The following is an 18,398-nucleotide window of genomic DNA, read 5'->3' on the forward strand; positions in this document are numbered from 1 at the left end:
CAATCCTGACACTGACAGTGGCTGGAAACAAATTGGTGGGTTCCAAGCCCATATCATCCCTTGTGGTGTATGCGGAGTTTGCTGTGTGACCTACAGCAGTACACACATAGAATACTACAAGCATTACTACTGCTCAACAATACATGGCTACAAGATAGCTATTTCCACTATATGCCTGATTACACTGTAATTTTTACAGTACAGGTACTACATACACAGACATACTACATGCTATATATAACTTCTTAGTAATCAAAGGTATTATTGAATAGTATAATACTCGTTTTCAGTTCATCTTTCAGTGTTTTGTACTGTCGTACAGGTAGATACAGATGGTTTGAATGTGTGACAAGGCAACCTTTTATAGTTACAGATCAATAACATGTGCTATCCCAATAACCAATTGGTGTTCCTAAGTAGCTAATTACATGCACATCAGCTGTGCTGCTACTGCCTTAGCCAATACCATAGCTACAGTGGAGTATAATTGAGTACTCCACTTGGGCGTTGTCCCTTTGCCTTACCTGTGAGGAAGACAGCGTGGAAGTGTTGTTTGGAATCTATTGCAACAGCTGTATGGAGACAAACAGTAATATATTGTGTGTAATGCCTAGAGGATTTTGTCTAAATGTGAGTACTGCTGTTATATTTCAGAACATTGCTACTTGTGCGCAGTTTGTCTCTACCTAATACTTCTGCATATGTTTCAGTCTGGCCAGGTTGTTTGACCAGCTCAAGGCTGCATAGCTATGCATATAATGTTAGGGGGTTTACAGTGTGCTTACCAGACATATTTAGTTTGGTGTTACTGTGTATCATACTGTGCTGATAATCAGTACTCGGTAACACTTCCTGGTGTACGAACCTTTCAACCCTCTGAAACGGGATTAGTTCATACAAATCCTGTTACATCAGCAGCTGTTTAACGGCAACTATTTCACACAGGGCCATGTTAGTGTGTCTGTGTCCAGGTATGTTAAGGTTTCAGCAGATGTTGTACAGTAGTTGAATAATTGGTTATGGTATGACAGTATGTATTGATGTAATTATTTTGGTTGTGGGGTAGATGGTGGGTGTTCATAGCACATATATGTGTGTAGGAACCCGTTTTATACAACGTCTATATGTGTGTGGGTGTTCTTTCCCTATGTGAACACCTGTCCCTTAGTGGACTAATACTATGGTAATTGCAGGCTGATTCAATTAAGGCACTATTAAATGCTTCCTGTATAGCATGCAGGTACTGTTAGTCCTTGAATCCTTTTGGCAATACATCGGAATGTAATAAAGTTTGGCAAAATGAAAGCTGTCTGTGTATTTCTGTCATGGTTATTTGCAGTCATTGCAGTTGTGTTGTTGACTGTATCCATATAACATATTTGTAATAGTGTATTAGCATATAGACCAAACGAAAAAAACGCCAGCACCAGTAATGAGCTGAGAGAACTGTAAGAACTTTATTAAGCTGAAATACTAGACCGGTTTCAGCACATGTCTTTCATCAGTAGAATAAGGTTATTCTACTGATGAAAGCCATGGGCTGAAACCGGTCTAGTATTTCAGCTTAATAAAGTTCTTACAGTTCTCTCAGCTCATTACCGGTGCTGGCGTTTTTTTCGTTTGGTCTGACTAGCTTGGTTGCCTTGCACCAGCCATACTTGCTAGCTTTTTCTTTGACTCATGTATTAGCATATACTCTTTGTATGTTATGTTCATATTGTTTGGGGGGGTGGAATGTGTGATTGCTATGGTCCATGTTATACTCAGATATGACCACTTCGGATTCTGTCTACAGACATGTATGTATGTATGTATGTATATGTATATGTGTATATATATATATATATATATATATATATATATATGTGTGTGTGTGTGTGTATGTATATGTATATAGATATATATATTATTGCATATGTTTATCTGTACCTCCATAGATGTGTAGATGTTTTTAACGTATCTATATATCTACATACAGACCTGTATATATCGACATGTCTCTATGTATCTCTCTCTCTCTATATATATATATATATATTTCTATATATATATATATATCTATATATGGGCATACACCTTTAATTGGGTACATGGCGGGTTGTCCTATTTCAACACATTCCTCCCATTTGTGTTTTAACCTGTCTGCATACACACTTGGGATAGGTACATCCCAGGTAGCTTTATGTTAGGTTACTCTGAGGATGGAGTACATGGTTGCGGGTTCTACTCCTGGAAGGTGTTATTATTTTACCTCTCAGAGTAGGCACTGGTAGGGAAAGTGTGAATAACGCACATTTATGTGGTTGTAAGCAGGTTTGCCCATGGTCTGCACGACGTTAAACAAAGGTTAAACCTGTGAAGCGCTTCTCCGTTTACCATGTTTCAGCACTGCTTACCGTCACGCAAACACGTGAAAACCCACTTACAACTGCTTAAGAGTGCTTTAATCCACCAGCATCCAACAGCCCTTATTCTGGCCCTCAAAATAACCTAACAGCCCTTGCAGGTCTTGAACTCAGGATCATGAACACCACAGTCACTGACATTACCACTAAGGCATCTGAGATATGTTCAGATGTTATGGTGTATTTTGTGTACACTCCAATTCCTTTGGAGTGCTTCTGTGTCACGAAGTGCGTTCATAGCTGTTCATACATATGGCTATTGATGTAACTGTATAATATATATATATATATATATATACTAGAGATATATATACACATATATATATATATATATGTGTGCAGACATCACTGAAATACTGACATGTGTATATATATATATATATATATATATATATATATATATATATATATATATATATATATATATATATATATATATATATATATATTTCGTATTAGTTTGTAACAGTAATACATATGTTAGACTGGAATGTGTTGGTTCACAAACTACAGTACATTACAATGTACTGTACATATGCACACAAAGTGACTGTCCCATATGTGATCATTACAGTGAAATGCATATGGTATAAGGTGTAGTCCCAAGACCATAAAACATGTATGCACCTTGGATGGCTTAGTGGTAAGTCCAATGACTATAGTGTGCTTGGTTCAGGGTTCGACACCTGCAATGCTTTACAAACGTTTTTTACTTCAGAATAAGGCTCATTTAAGCAGTTGTAAGCATGTTTAAAAGTGTTTGTGTTGCATTATAGCAGCAGTTAAATACAGTTAAACAAACTTTGTAAAGTAAAACCTGTGCGCTCAAACACGGCCATATCCACTAACTACTCAGGATATATACATGTCAGTGAAGTAACATCTCACTACGTGCTGACATAACATTACATTCTCTGTTGACTGTACTCTCCAGCACACATGGGTTTATATGGGTGTTTCGAATGTTTATTATACAGATGATTACTACCTATATATCCAAGATGTGTAAGGTATACTTTTGCACATGATAAACATCCCTGCCTTTATCGGGATTGTAACCTCGAATGCACAGATGCTATGCAGATGCTGTAACCATTACACTGTTGACATTAACGTTGCTTCTGCCTATTTCCTGTTTAGATGATTTCTATGTGTAAGCTAGGCTAAGCAAAGGGCAGAGGCCCCCAAACTCGCTGAGCTTCACGTACTCTTGAAATAACAACATATAAAAAATGTACTGTGAGACAATACATTACATTCCTAACTACATTAGGCATAGCCCCTCACTGACACACTTCAAGGAAAACCTTGTCGTGTGAATGGGTAACAGACTATACACCCCTGGGATCCTGTGTCCCAGAACCATACAATAATATCCAACACTGCTGTTAAACAGAACAATGACCAAAAAACCAAATGTTGAGAGCAAAAACCTTTATCAAAAACAAAGCTTTCAGGCCAAAACCCTTTTTCAATGCTTAACAAAAGGTACAATAAAATCACATGTTTAAATACAAGCCCAGGACATCACATGACCCGCAGCCAAGGTCATATGACATGAAATAATACAAACTTACAATAAACAAATAAAAAAGACATATTATAATAAAACTACATAAAAATGTGCTTACTCAATAAAATATCATATTATTCAACATATTCAGAATATATACTTGCTAATATATGTTATTATTTTAACCTTGTGTGCTGTATTTTAGTCAAAACAGGCTTTAATGAAACACTTGCATTCAATCCTGGTGCCACATCTGCTGCTAGTCTTACAATCCAATCATATTCTCTATTATCTAACAAATTACATAAGTCCCCCCCCTTTTGACACACTAACAGTGTCTATAACCCTAAACTTAAAAGTGTGAGATATACCATAACTTTTTACATGCTTAGATAAAGCATTCGTGTCACTCCCATTCCTTATGTTGGATTTATGTTCTATAATCCTGTCTTTAAGTTTTCTAGTAGTTTTTCCAACATAAAAGGAGGGACAGGTGTCACATGTTGCCAAATAAACAATATTACTTGTTACACAAGTGGCAAAACAGTTAAAGGTATACACTCTTTTGAAACAGGGTGAACAAATGTATTTACAGGACTTAATGGATCACACTGTTGTAAAATGTCTAAACAGCAACTACAATTATAACAGGAGAAAGTACCCTTCCTTGATACACCAATAGATGTAGAATTTACACTACCAAAGTCCTTATGCTAACATACTTTTTATTGTCTTCATGTTTCTATAAGAAAAACACGCTCTATCCCCCACAACCATCCTGATATCATCCTGTGTAAGAAGGACCTTCCAGTATTTTCTAACTATATTTCTCACCATGGCAGTCATAGTGCTGTAAGAAGTTATATATCTCAGACAAACCCTGTCCACCGGCTCACTCAATCTTTCACACAGTGTATTAGGTATCTGTAGAAATGTAGGTTTGAAAAGGGTATGTCTATTAGATATAATGTATTCACTAATCTCTTGTATCATATGCAATGAATACCCACTATTCTTAAATTCCACACATGCTTCATTATGTTGCTTCTAAAGCATCATCATCAGTATTGAATCTACTGATGTGAGCCAATTGCGCCTTAACAATGCCCTCAAACACATGTGGAGCATGCATACTTGATGCATATAGGTACCTTCCAGATGATACTTCTTTCTTAAATACTGTGGTGTTAATAACACCTTCCCTCTTAATTAATGTAATATCTAGAAAATTAATGGTGCTAATCGAACATTCATACTTAAACTTTAAAAAACTAGTTGAATTATTCAGAGACAGAATATAATCCTCTAATTCACTATGGGTGCCTTTCCAAAGAAGGAAACAATCATCCACAAATCTTTGATAAAATAACAAATTTTCATTCAAAAACAAACCTCTCACCATCATTTATATACATTCTCTCTCATTGGGAAAGAACCAGATTGGCATAAGTATTTGCTACTGGTGTGCCCATTGCCACACCAGTTTGCTGTAAATAAAATTCGTTATCAAGCAAGAATATATTGTTCCTTAGAACCAGGTCTAACAACATGCAAATATTTTCTATATGTCTGGCTAAAAAACCTGAATATCTCAACAAGAATTCTCTAATGGCATCCAGCCCATAGTCATTGGGGATTACAGTAAATAACGATGTAATGTCCATTACCACCATATATATATGTTCACAGGTATCTGTAGCTAGACTCATATTCATATGCCAATTCTTGAGCTTAACTAAGAAATCACTAGAATCTTTAAGCACTGTGTGACAAAACTTTAGTAATGGTTGTAGTTGTCTTTGCAGATAGAGTGATATGGGTTCAGTAATCCACCCATTTCCAGAGACGATAGGTCTCATCGGGGGATTAACCTGTGACTTGTGCAGTTTTGGTATGCCATATAACTGCGGCACTACAGGGTACGGTACTGTAAAGAAGTGAAATAAATCCAACGAAATATCTCCTGTTAACTGTAGGTCATACACACACATATTAACGTAACTAATGCATTTTTTTACTTGTAAAAGTGTAACACACTTAAACGCTGTATCATCATCCAACAATAAAAGCACTGAACCTATATAATGTTCTCTATTCATAATAACAGTTGATCCCCCCTTGTCAGCTTGTTTTATCACAATATGTGAGTTTTCCTTTAATTCATTCAAAGCAATATATTCTGCATAAGTTAAATTATAATTTCTCTTGTAATTATTAGTTGCATAAGCCTTCCTGATTGCATCCTCACAGAGATCATTAAAAGCTCTAAGTACTGGGGCATAATTAGGTACAAAAACACTGCGTCGTTTACAAACACTAGCATCATATTTGTCATTTTTAAAAATCAACTTCAGTGCTATGGACCTTATAAACAACTTTAAATCAGTCAAGACTCTCACAATGTCCTCTGTAGAGGTTGGAATATATCCTAGTCCTTTTGCCAGAAGCTTATAATGCTCTTTTCTAAAAGAGAAATCAGAAAGATTCATAGTACCTGCCATCACCTTCGAGCTATCTTCAATTGTTTTAAAGGGCTTTCATTTTTCCGTTTGCCATCCAATGGAGTGGTGGAGTCCCTCTGTTTAGCTCTACCTCTGGATCTGGACCTAGACGTAGCCATCCGCTCCTGCACCCGCTCAGCTTGCTGTAACTGAAAGGGTTTGCTAAAAAAAAGTAGACAAACCTTTTTGTTGTAACGCTTGCGTAGTATTTTTATTACCCAAAGGAGCTGCAACAGCACAAATCTCCGTTATTTTATTTCCAGTAGCACCCATATCGACAGGACGAGGCGTGGTATCCGTTTCTGCAAGCTTAACACAAGTTACGCTGCTGCTCAATGATGACGACGACGTTAGCTCTTCACTTGGCACCAATTTTGAAATTCCAGCACTCAAAGCAGGGAAATCATCTAGCGTGTCTAATGATGCTGTGTTCTTTTCCAGCGTAGATGCACGACCTCTGCTGGTGAAGTTAGACCTTACATGTGAGCCCATGGGAGCTCTAGGGTTATCATTTTTATCATTTTTCGGCCAAGAGAATATATTACCAGCTTGGTAATCGCCCATGTCACGTAACAGCTTCCTCTTCTTCACAACTTCTAGCCTGTCATCTAATGAGCTCAGTCTGTCTATCATAGACTGATAGGATAATTGCAAATTCTTAAAACAGGACATAGAAAGTAATTCATCTTCCATTTTAATAATATCCCTTTTTAATTCATTTTCAATATCCAGAAAAAAGTTGTTCATTAGAGACATATAATCTTGGCTCAACTTTAAGTTGAGACACTGCCATTGCTTTAACAACTCAGGGTATGTATTTCCATAGTAGGGCATTTTTAAGACCCTCAGACCACGCGGAGCTATACCCTTCTCCAGATAGGCAGCAAAGCTGAAACGTTGCCATTGTAGGCGTTTGAATGTACTCACTTTTCTTTCCAGAACTTGTAACTTGTGCTCAAAATCCATTACATTAGTAGACGGCTTTTCAGCTGTATTCCCTCTTTCACCATTAAGCTCTGTGGCAATGTGTAACAGAGGATTGACTTCTTTTTCAACCAGAAATTTGAGTCGATTTTGTAATTCCATCACTGGCTGCTGCAGGCTATCAAAAGATTCCCAACTTCACAGCAGAAGAACAAAGACTTGTAATATCCAACACTGCTGTTAAATAGAACAGTGACCAAAAAACCAAACGTTGAGAGCAAAAACCTTTATCAAAAACAAAGCTTTCAGGCCAAAACCCTTTTTTAATGCTTAACAAAAGGTACAATAAAATCCCAGAACCATACAGCCAGGGGGTGGGGAAGCCTGTCCAGTTTGATAGCTGTGAGACCTGTTGGGGGAATTGACTGGTGTTGATTTGTCACATTAACATGCCCTCCTTAGATCACTAAGTGCCCTTATCACCCTCCCCAACCCCAGTTTTCAACTGCTTTCAGCAACTCTGCCTGGAATTGCTTCATTGGCTATGCTACTTCATCAATGGTGCGGGGAAAGCCAACACACAGTAGCTATGCTTCTAACTGCCCTTGGGCAGATAGGTTTTAGGCTATTTGTGAACCTCTAATGTGTAGGCCATCAAAGCCATAATATTTAAATAAACAGACCTTCAGATCACAATATACAGTGAGAAATCACCATGTAGTCAGGAAACAGTTAAGTACAGCAAGAACATACTGAATGCTGATACCTAGTCACTCCAAAAGCCTGTCTTGGAAGCTAGAAGACTTGTATAAGCTTAAGGCTTTCTATTGCTTACCAGTAGGTTACCTACAGGGGAGATGAAAAACAAGCACAGATGGAGAACATGCATGCAATGATACTATACTAGCCCATGTGTCAGCCTTAGGCTTGGAAATACTGGCCAAGGCTATTGGTGCCCCCATGGTGCCTTATTTAGGAGAGTCTCAAAGGTGAATACCAGCTCTGTAAACAGCACAATAGCAGATTCAATGAGGGTTATGCTACTCAACACCAGGGGTTGTGATCACAACATGCATGTACTCACAGCACTCCTCAGGATGGACAACATCAACATCTGTGAAGTAACTGACATCTGTCTTAAGGCTCCTGAGAGCACACCAGCACTACCAGACTACAACCCATACCACACATTTCAGCCACAGAACATGGACTGACAGACATGGAGGGGCTGTATCCATATTCATCAGGGATACCTACACCTCCAGGTTAGTGGGGCAGCATGATACCTCTAAGATCATTCATGTGCAGCTAACATCAGCCATAACTGCAATGTAAACTGTGGCCTGCTACGGATCACCCTCCATGACCCAGGACCTCCACTCCTCCTACCTGGAGACAGTGGAGAACATGACAGTCGTAACACACACCCTGGCATTGGTCGATGTCAACTACCATACCATTAACTGGGAATCTTACTCCGGTACTCACTTTCAGGCCCAGCGCTTCCTGGAATTTATCACCTCATATGCCCTGTATCAGGTGGTAATCTTCCTAACATGGGGTGGAAACTACTAGAAGTGGTCATCACCAACATAGACAATAGGTGCACCACAGTGGAGGTTAACCATTCACTGGTTAGATCTGACCATGGACTATTCACTGTTTCCACACCCAAGCATCTCCGCCACCCACGGATGCCACAGTGTATACCTTTCCTACAGCTAAATTTACACTACTAGTGACAGGGGTGGGACGTTTTACAGCCCCCACACTAAGGGGAAACACTGCTCAGGATACAGACAGATTTACATATGCAGTCTATAAGCACCTACATGGATGTATGGATCGTGCCATCACTGGTATACCAAGACCCACTCCTCCTAGACAAGGACACCCTAGTGGACCTCTGCAATAAACAGGCTATACTACAGAAGTAGGACAGTGTTCCAGACACACAGCAAATCCCACGAAGGGCAGATATCCATGACCACTATTAGTATGATACGTAGGTCCCTCATGACATCATCCAAGGCTAACTTCAGCAGTAGAATACGCAAGGATTCGAAAGATAACCACAAAGCCTTCTTTGGCTATGCCAAGGATCTACGTGGTGACACACAGATTTGCATTGTGCCGGTGAAATATAGCACAAATTATGCTGACCCTACTGATATCGCCAACAGCCTTGCAGATACATTCAGTGCATACTTCACCCCTAAAGAGCCCACAGCACTACCTGAAAGGTACAGTATCCCACACATCAGAGACACACAGGTGGAAATGGCCCTCGCTAACAGCAGAACACAGCATCAGTGGAGGCAGATGTTGTCCCAGACTGCATCTTCCAAACTGTACAAGACAACCTGCCCCCAACCTAACTAAGCTTTCCTACCTCAGCCTCTCCACAGGCTACATGCCCATACAATGGTGCATGGCAACGGTTATTCCACTTCATCAAGGTGGAATCACAGCTGACCATGGTAACTACCACCTCATAAGCCTGACTAGCCTGGTCTGCAATGGTATGGTTCACATCCTCATGGCACTCATTACCAAAGACATTGGTAAGCTCCGAATACGTGACCCAACGCAGGTCAGCTTGTTTGAGTGCAGTTCATGCCTACTGAACCTGTTTGATGTCTTACATACAGTCACCAAGACATTAGATGATGGGGGAGGTGCTTCACACATACTACCTGGACCTCGCCAAGGCTTTTAACACCATGCCCCACTCAGGTTTTATTGATAAACACACCAGCCTGTACATACACTCATACATCACAGGTTGGGTTGCCAAAGGGCTTACACACAGAACCCACATGGTATGACTAGCGGTCTCCAGGTCCAACTCTTGGCCAGTCACGACTGGTGTCCCACAGGATTCATTCTTGGGAGCCCTACTGTTTGGCATATATGTCTCAGAGGTACAGGCAAACACAGGTGGACTACAGCAGACCATGTTTGCCAATGACTGCGAACTGGGAGCCATGATTGATAGTCCAGCTGACACAGACATCCCTCAAGGGGCCTCAAAGAGAACGTCACAGGGTGCCAATGACATGGTCTCCGGCCAAGTGCCACTACCTGCATGGTCATTCCATTGTGGAATTGGCACCCACATATTAACACATAAGTGGCAGCCACTCTAATTCGGATGAGGTAATGGGGTATCTGGGGACTAAGGTAGATAGTGATCTCCTCTTTGACAGTCATATCTCCACAGTAGTTAGGACATCCTTCTATGTAGGCCATCTGATTACTAAATGATTCCCATCTAGACATACTGAGGTTATAGTGCCCCTTTACTCATCACTCATCAGTCCCATCATAGGGTAGAATAACTCATGTGGGGTGTACCTCAGAAGACACTTCCAACAGCTGGGGGGTCCACGAATGTACCTCGCCAAGGGGAATACTGGCCTCCAACATATGGCCTATGCAGCCAGACTGAATAAACTCCTGCTTTACTCAGTGGCATCTCATTTACCCAGAGATGATCTCCGCTGGCCAACACAGCCATGTCGAACTCAGGCTTGATGGATATGCTCCTCCTATGGGAATCCATGTCACAGTGAGCCACACACTGTAGTGAGCTGAACCTTGCCACAGCAATAACTGGAAGATGCTGGAGGGACAGCTTCCTGTCACAGACACTCCCCATACTTTCTCTTCCTCAAAGAGAAACCTTGCAGAGTGGATGGGGAATGGTAGATGTACCCCATGGATCCCACCATTGGCTCTGCTCCACAGAGGGACAGTTAATGAATCAATGGGGTGGCAAAAGCTGACACATTTTGGCTGGGCTTATGAATGGCCTCTGGCAGTTGGCCAAGTACCTACCTATGAATCTATACATACAGTATATGCATATGTTGATAGCTTACATTACTGTTCAGGTGTTGACTAACCTTGTGCCAATGGCAGTTGTGTGTGCAGTAGTTGAGGGCTGCCTATGTTGGATGCACACAGTAGACTGTCTATACATGACAATTTACAAGTAGTCTTGTGTGTGTGCCATCCATTTTTACTGTGTGTGCAAGTGGAGAAAGGTGTCAGTCCCTAGGTGCCTACACTGTCAGTGTGTATGCTGTATGTTCCCTCTTTGCCAAGGCATGGGAATACTGGGCACGCCTCTGTCTGCCTACTGGGGCTGGCTCAGGGTGTTCGTGGTCTGAGTACCTCTGTGCCTGTAGGGCCCTTGGCAATGGTGGTGGGCTGTGAGGGCCTTCACCATTCTGTCCCTGCTGCAGCTGTTTCCGCAGGACCATATTGTGTAGCATGGCACACACTATGAAGATGTGGGCACATGTGCCTGGAGAGTACTGCAAGGCTCCATCAGATATGTCCAAGCAACGGAACCATGATTTCAGCAAACCAAATACACGCTCTATGCTGATTCTGGTTTGTGCGTGTGCCTCATTATGGTGTTCCTGCATGGGTATGTGTGCATTTCTGATGGGAGTCATCATCCACGGTTCCAGTGCATAGCCAGCATCCTCCACCAGGTGGCCATTTGGGATGCCCCCCCTGGCAAATAACTGATACAGCTGTGAGGCATGTCAGATGTGGGAGTCGTGATAGCTTCCAGGGCTGCCAGCACACACATCTATGATAATGCCCTGGGCATTGCACACAACCTGGCAGTTGATGGAGGGGTATCCCTTGTGATTTATGTAGCACCTACCCTGCTCACCGGATGGTGACTTGATGTGTATGTGCGTGCAGTCTATTGCTCCCAGTACCTCCAGGTATTTTGCCACATGATGGAAGAGACGCATATTGCTGGCCAACTCCTCCTGCATTTGGGGGAAGTATATGTGCTCATTGGCATGTGGTAACATGGCATCCAGGAACTGGTGTAGTACCCTGGATGCTGATGCCTGTGAGATCCCCATGATATCCCCAGTTGGTCTTTGAAAGGTACCTGTAGCTAGTATTCTCAGGCTTACATATACATTCCTATCCACTGGGATGGGTTACCCTCTCTTTGCTCTGGCTCTGAGGTGTGGCCAGCACAGCTCCACAAGTTGCTGTAGGGTGTCCCTGTCCACCCTATAACACTCTACTATCTCCATATCATGTAGCCCCTGGTAGGTTACACTGGGTCTGAACACTCTCCTCCTCCTCCTCTAGTGCCTGAGGTGGTCGTGTGCATCATCCTCCACACCACTTTCAGTCTCTGACACATGCTGGTGGATCAAAGCTATGGTAGCCCCTAACATGTACATAATAAAAGTTCCCCGTCTGTATATACCACTGGTGCAGAGTATATGGGAATACACAAATGTGTGTGAGGTGCTTCCACACTTTATAGTATTGTGCTATGGATGCTGCTGATGTCAGTGGGTGTGTATGAGCTATTCCAGCAGCAGCGTGTCTTAATTATGGGTTTTGCAATGAGTACTGCAAGTGTGGGGCCTTTACTGTGGAGATCTACTTGCCTGCCTTGATTAATCTGTTGCCCTTTAATTCACTGTTAGACCTGGATCCCCTCCCATTATCAGGCATGCATCCACCTGCCGTCTTTCTTGTTTTGTACTTTCCCTACCCAGTCATGGCAAAATGTGCCTTGTAGCTGATATACTGCATATCGGCTTTGTTCTGCTTTGACACTTTACTGTTTTCTTTGCAGTACAGCCCCACCCCTTCCCTGTTCTGCAGGTAGCTGCTTGCAGCCTTGTTAGCTGTTGTCAATGGCCCACTGTAAGCTCCTAGGTGTTAATTAGTCATTTGTACTCCAATTTCACTGCTGCAGCATTTCCTTATTTCTTTCCTATATCCTTTCTGTTTCAGCTGCAGTGCGAGCAGCGCATACCCATTTACCGGGTTTACGTGCGTTTTCATCTCCGTTCACATGCATACTCTGTTACCTTGTGTACTCTCAGCTAAGCATAGCTATGGCCAATTCGATACACCCCTATCCTACAGCTTTGCCTAGCTAGGGGCAGACCGGTTTAGCAATTCTCCAGTGTGCTTACAGCAATGGCGACATACCCCTCTCTTGATGTCATCTTTATCTCAAGGGCGCACCTCAGTGTTATAACACTACACTTTGAGGTGCATCCTTACACCAGCAAGGAATCTGCGATTCATTATTACTCCTCTCATTTGCATGGCATTGCCTATTAATTCTTAGCTACTGCGCATAACACTGTCACTGCCCCCTAGCAACCCTTGTGCCATAAGTATGGTGTAGCATGCCTGTCATTGACTATTATGGGGAAATCGTGATATGTGTTTCATTGTGGTTTTATTCTATATTTTTAGCCATAACCAAAAATACAAAACAAACAAAACTTCAGAAACTAAAAACTAAATGATAGCAACAAATAACGCCAGTCGTTGTAAAAGTAAAATTCTTTACTTGTAAGTGCTTTCATGCACACAAATAGATGCACTTCTTCAGACAAGTTTTTAGAACACACAGACATCAATTTATATGCTTAAAAAAACAGCCATAATTAATTAATTACTTACAAACAGCCCTATTTAATTTACCTAATTGCTATAAATTAGTTGTTACTAATACTTCAAGAATGAATGGTTTGTTACTCACATTTAAAGCACAATGTTATTACCAATGTAAGAGAAAATAAAAAAGACTTTTCTATTTTTCAACTAAGTGGCAAACAATAAAATATTAACAAACAAAACTACCCTATGAAGAAAAGCAGAAAATTATTTTAAAAAAACAATTCTCAATTAATATATAGAGATCACAATTTATAAAATCTATTAAACCCATAAAGTAGATGTAAAAATACAAATATCGTTACCAAACTTGAAAGACATTTATCTATCAAGGGCTTTCAGTTTAAGTAAACATTTTATAGAACACATATCATTAATCCCAGGGTGCACATATGCATTAGTTTTAAATTGCCAAAGCAATTCACGTTCCTGAAGTTTTAAATGCCAAGGCCCACCCCGAGGATTTTTATATACTTTTTCAACTACATTAAACAAAAAACTATGTGTATTATTTTCAACTATGTGTTTTGCCAAGGCGTTGGAAACAGTTTGCTTTGAAATAGCGTATAAATGCTCGTATATACGCTGTTTAAGCTGACGTTCCGTTTTCCCTAAATAAAATACAGAACATATTTTACATGTAGCAAGATAAACAACGCCTTGGCTTTCACAATTACATTTATCATTGACGTAGTATTTAACACCTCTAATCCGAAATGTAGCCCCAACTTGAATGAATTTACAATAATTACAATGCCCACACTTATGCATTCCTCTGTTCATTTTGTATGGTTTAATTGGAAATTCTAGAAGATTTTTAAGAGAAGGTGCTTTTTTAAAAACAATACGGGGTTTAAAACCCAAAATTGTATTAGATTGCTGTTCTTGTAAAAGAAATTCCCAGTTATTGTTCAACACACCTCGAATTTGCATTGCTCTATGATTAAATTGGGTAAGGAAGCTAGTGTTGTAACTAATACTTCCATTAGCTTCATTTTCTGTGATTTCCTCATTGTTAACCAAATTAAACCTTTCCAACATGGGTACATTATATCCCCTCTTAAGTATTGGACCCAGGTGCCCACTTTGCCTTTTACGTTTAACTTCCCAAGTTATTGAACAGATTAATTTGTTAGGATAACCCCTATTTGAAAACATTTCACCTAGCCGGGAGCATTCTTCTTCGAAAGTGTCTTTATCAGAACACATTTGAGATGCTCGTACAAGTTGGCCTTTAACCACCCCTTTCTTCTGAAAAAAGGGGTGGCAACTTGAGAAATGTAAAAATGAGTTACTATGTGAAGGTTTCCTGTAAAGTTTGGTGTTAAACCTCCCATACTCAATATCTTTCTCTATAACAATATCTAAAAAATTAATGGAAGTTAAACCAAGGTCATAGGTAAAATCCAGGAAAGTGGAAAAAGAATTCATAACCTCAACCAATTCCATAGCTTCTTCTTCCGTTCCTTTAATAATCATAAGAATGTCGTCCTGGTAACGTGTATACCAGATGACAATTTTAACATATAACTCATGTGGGAATAAAAATGTATGCTCCCAAAATGCCATAACGGAGTTAGCAAAGCTGCCCCCACATGGGGAGCCCATTGCTACTCCGGATTGTTATAAATAAATATCCTTTTTAAACATAAAATAATTATTATTTAATACTAGTTCTAGTAAATTGATTATTAAATCAATTTCATTACCTAGACAACATTTTAACAACAAAAAATCGCGAACCCATTCTAATCCTATATTTTGCGGAATTACTGTATATAAATCCCTGATGTCTGCTGTTAGGAATTTATAATTAATATCAAAAGGGATGCTATTTAAATGTTCCAGTACATGCCACGAGTCCTTACAAATTTGGGGTTCCGTTTTAAGGAACTCTTTCAGCTTATTATCAACCCACTTGGCACTTGGGTAGGTAATAGAGTTACAACCATCAATAATGGGCCTGAGGGGAGGATCCTGGACACTCTTATGTAATTTCGGAACCCCAAACATAACTGGAAGAAGTGGGGCTGGCATGGATAGATAATGATAAATCTCGGTTGAAATACTTCCCTCAATGAATAAGTCACTCAGTATATTTTTAATTTTTTGATATGCTTGATTCAACTCATTTAGGGACACCTTCCTATAATTTGAGGATGATAACATAGTATTCATCTTGTTCACATAATACTTTTCATGCATAAGAATAGCCCCCCCTCCCTTGTCAGGTTTCATGACCCGTATTTCATACATTCTTGCCCAATTTATTAAATGAATTTCATCTAAATTCAGATGCCTGTTTGGCTTACATGCATTATTTAAACCTCTAAAGTGAATTTCACAAATTTTTTCAAACAATAATATATTGTTATCAAGCGGGGGATTATAAACACTAGTAACAAGTTCATTTCTTGGTACACTCCTATAATCTCTCATTAACATTTGTAGATTTAATTTACGCGTATATAATTTCAAATCACATAACAAACGGGCAATATCTAGCTTCGGAGGCAGCACAAAATTAAATCCTTTTGCTAACAGTTCTACAAAACCTGATGGTATATCCATAGAGGTAAAATTATAAACTCGAAAATCATTGCCGCTACTCAAAATAATATTTGGGTAGTTGACATATTGGAGTTCATTTACTTCCTGCGCTGATTGTAAGTTGATCTGTTCTGTCCCTTCTTGTTCCATTTCGTGTTCTTCTTGTAGTTGGACTGGACACGCTGAAAACCCTGTTGGGTATTTTGTTGTTCAGTTCCCTGATTTCATTGTTGATTTTGTTGTTTTTGTTGATTATTATTGTTGATTCACTCACTACGTCTAACCGTAGGAGGACCACCGGCATTTGAAAGCAAGGGACTGTTAGGCGTTGATGGAAAAAGCTCGAGTTCATCCTGTAAATCTAAATGCATATTATTGTTTGGATCATTGTTACTTTTCCGAGACAAAGAATCAACGTCAGCAACGTGCCTGTTAGTGGGCGGATCAGGATACGCACTTCCTCTTTTATAAGCTAACTTATCCCTGTTTATTTTACGCTTTTTAGTCTCACTGATCTTATTTAACAATACATTTATGCTTGAAAAAATTCTAGCATAATCAGATTCATATCGACTAAAGTCAGAGTCAGCTTTAATGTCTTTATCGATGATTACCAATTGCTCCTTCAAATCTGACATCTGTGTAGTGTAATCATCTATAAGAAGTTGCAGTAAATTAAGACCTTGCTGATTAAAAAATTGGATTAGCCGAGTATGAAATTGTGATTGTTTAATTGTTCCTGACGGATATTTCCATTGTCTAAGTCCTTTAGGCACGATGTTCAATTTTAGACATTCACGGAAATATAATATTTCTATTTGCAGTTTTTTATATTTTAACAAATAGTTGTCAAATTGTTTCAAGTTCGAAACTATGTTAGAAACAGTATTATTATTCTGTTGATTAACTTGAACCCCAGATCCATTATTTGAAAAGTTGCCAAAACTAACACTGGGCATGTTAAAAAAAATCATTCAGTTCAGGCAAACCATTTAAAGACACAGGATTGCTATTATTGCCTGTTTCATTCACTGATAGATCATTTTGATTACCATTATACGTATTCCTCATATTGGGTTGAGCAGGTGGAATACTACTTGAAGGTACATGACTTTGACTAGTCTGTTGTTCGGTACCTGCCTTCCTTGCGATCCCCTTTGCGCACCGCTGCCCTGTGCTTCCACGTCGTAATAGTGCGACTATATATATTAAATGTTAATTTTATATTTTGTACAAGTTTTTTATGCCAATGGCTACATATTTAGCCATTGGCATATATTAGCGATATAATACATGTGTTTGGTCGGCTGTCATGGCTCCAATTTTATGTTTGCAAAAATGTAAACCATTTTCTACGGTTTACATTTCTGCATGCTTACACTATGCCTGCACCACTTCCTGAATCACTACATACCTTCATTTGCATGCTACACTGCTGCACATGGGGTAGTTAGCATACAAGGTTTGGGAGTTGTGCGGGCGTAGCGTATGCAGGTAGTGCACGTGTAAACAGCTCGTACCTGAATCGCTCGGCGGCCATATTTGGTGTTAGAACATTGATGCTATGCCTGCACCTGGCGCAAGCTTCATAAATCTTCATAAATCCCGGGGATTATTAGATTAACCTTTACAAATAAGTAGAATAGACATGACTAAATGTGCTATTTGTAACTAGCAGTTCATACAGTTTAAGACAGTTTACATTTTCTACTAAGTGTACACTGAAAGAAGTACAATGACCAGTGCAGCTTATTATAAGAAGTATATATATATATATATATATATATATATATATATATATATATGTGTGTGTGTGTGTGTGTGTGTAAAATAGTGTACATTCTAATTGGAGTTATGTGGAGGAGGAGAAGAAAAGTTATAGCGATTGTCATGTGATACATGGGCAGATCCTGGTTTTCCTGAGATGTGGTTTGAGTAATTTTTTTAATTTTGTGTGTGTTGTTGCAGCTATGATGTGGGAGTATAGGGCTTTACCTGCAGTATTGTTAGTTGTAATACTGAGGAGAGGTTTAT

At 39.6% G+C, this 18,398-nt stretch overlaps 1 protein-coding gene across 1 annotated transcript in view; it reads left to right on the forward strand.

Annotated features, from left to right (window-relative positions):
- Positions 1–18,398, forward strand: part of ZDHHC2 (zinc finger DHHC-type palmitoyltransferase 2) — a 1,463,314-nt gene that overhangs the window by 819,153 nt on the left and 625,763 nt on the right. Inside the window, 1 exon segment of the mRNA XM_044062506.1 lies at positions 4,717–4,759. Within this exon segment, the coding sequence (XP_043918441.1) occupies positions 4,717–4,759 (43 nt within the window).

This window comes from Protopterus annectens, chromosome 2.part1 (genome assembly GCF_019279795.1).
Source record: "Protopterus annectens isolate FY-2018-M chromosome 2.part1, PAN1.0, whole genome shotgun sequence".
NCBI lineage: Eukaryota > Metazoa > Chordata > Ceratodontiformes > Protopteridae > Protopterus > Protopterus annectens.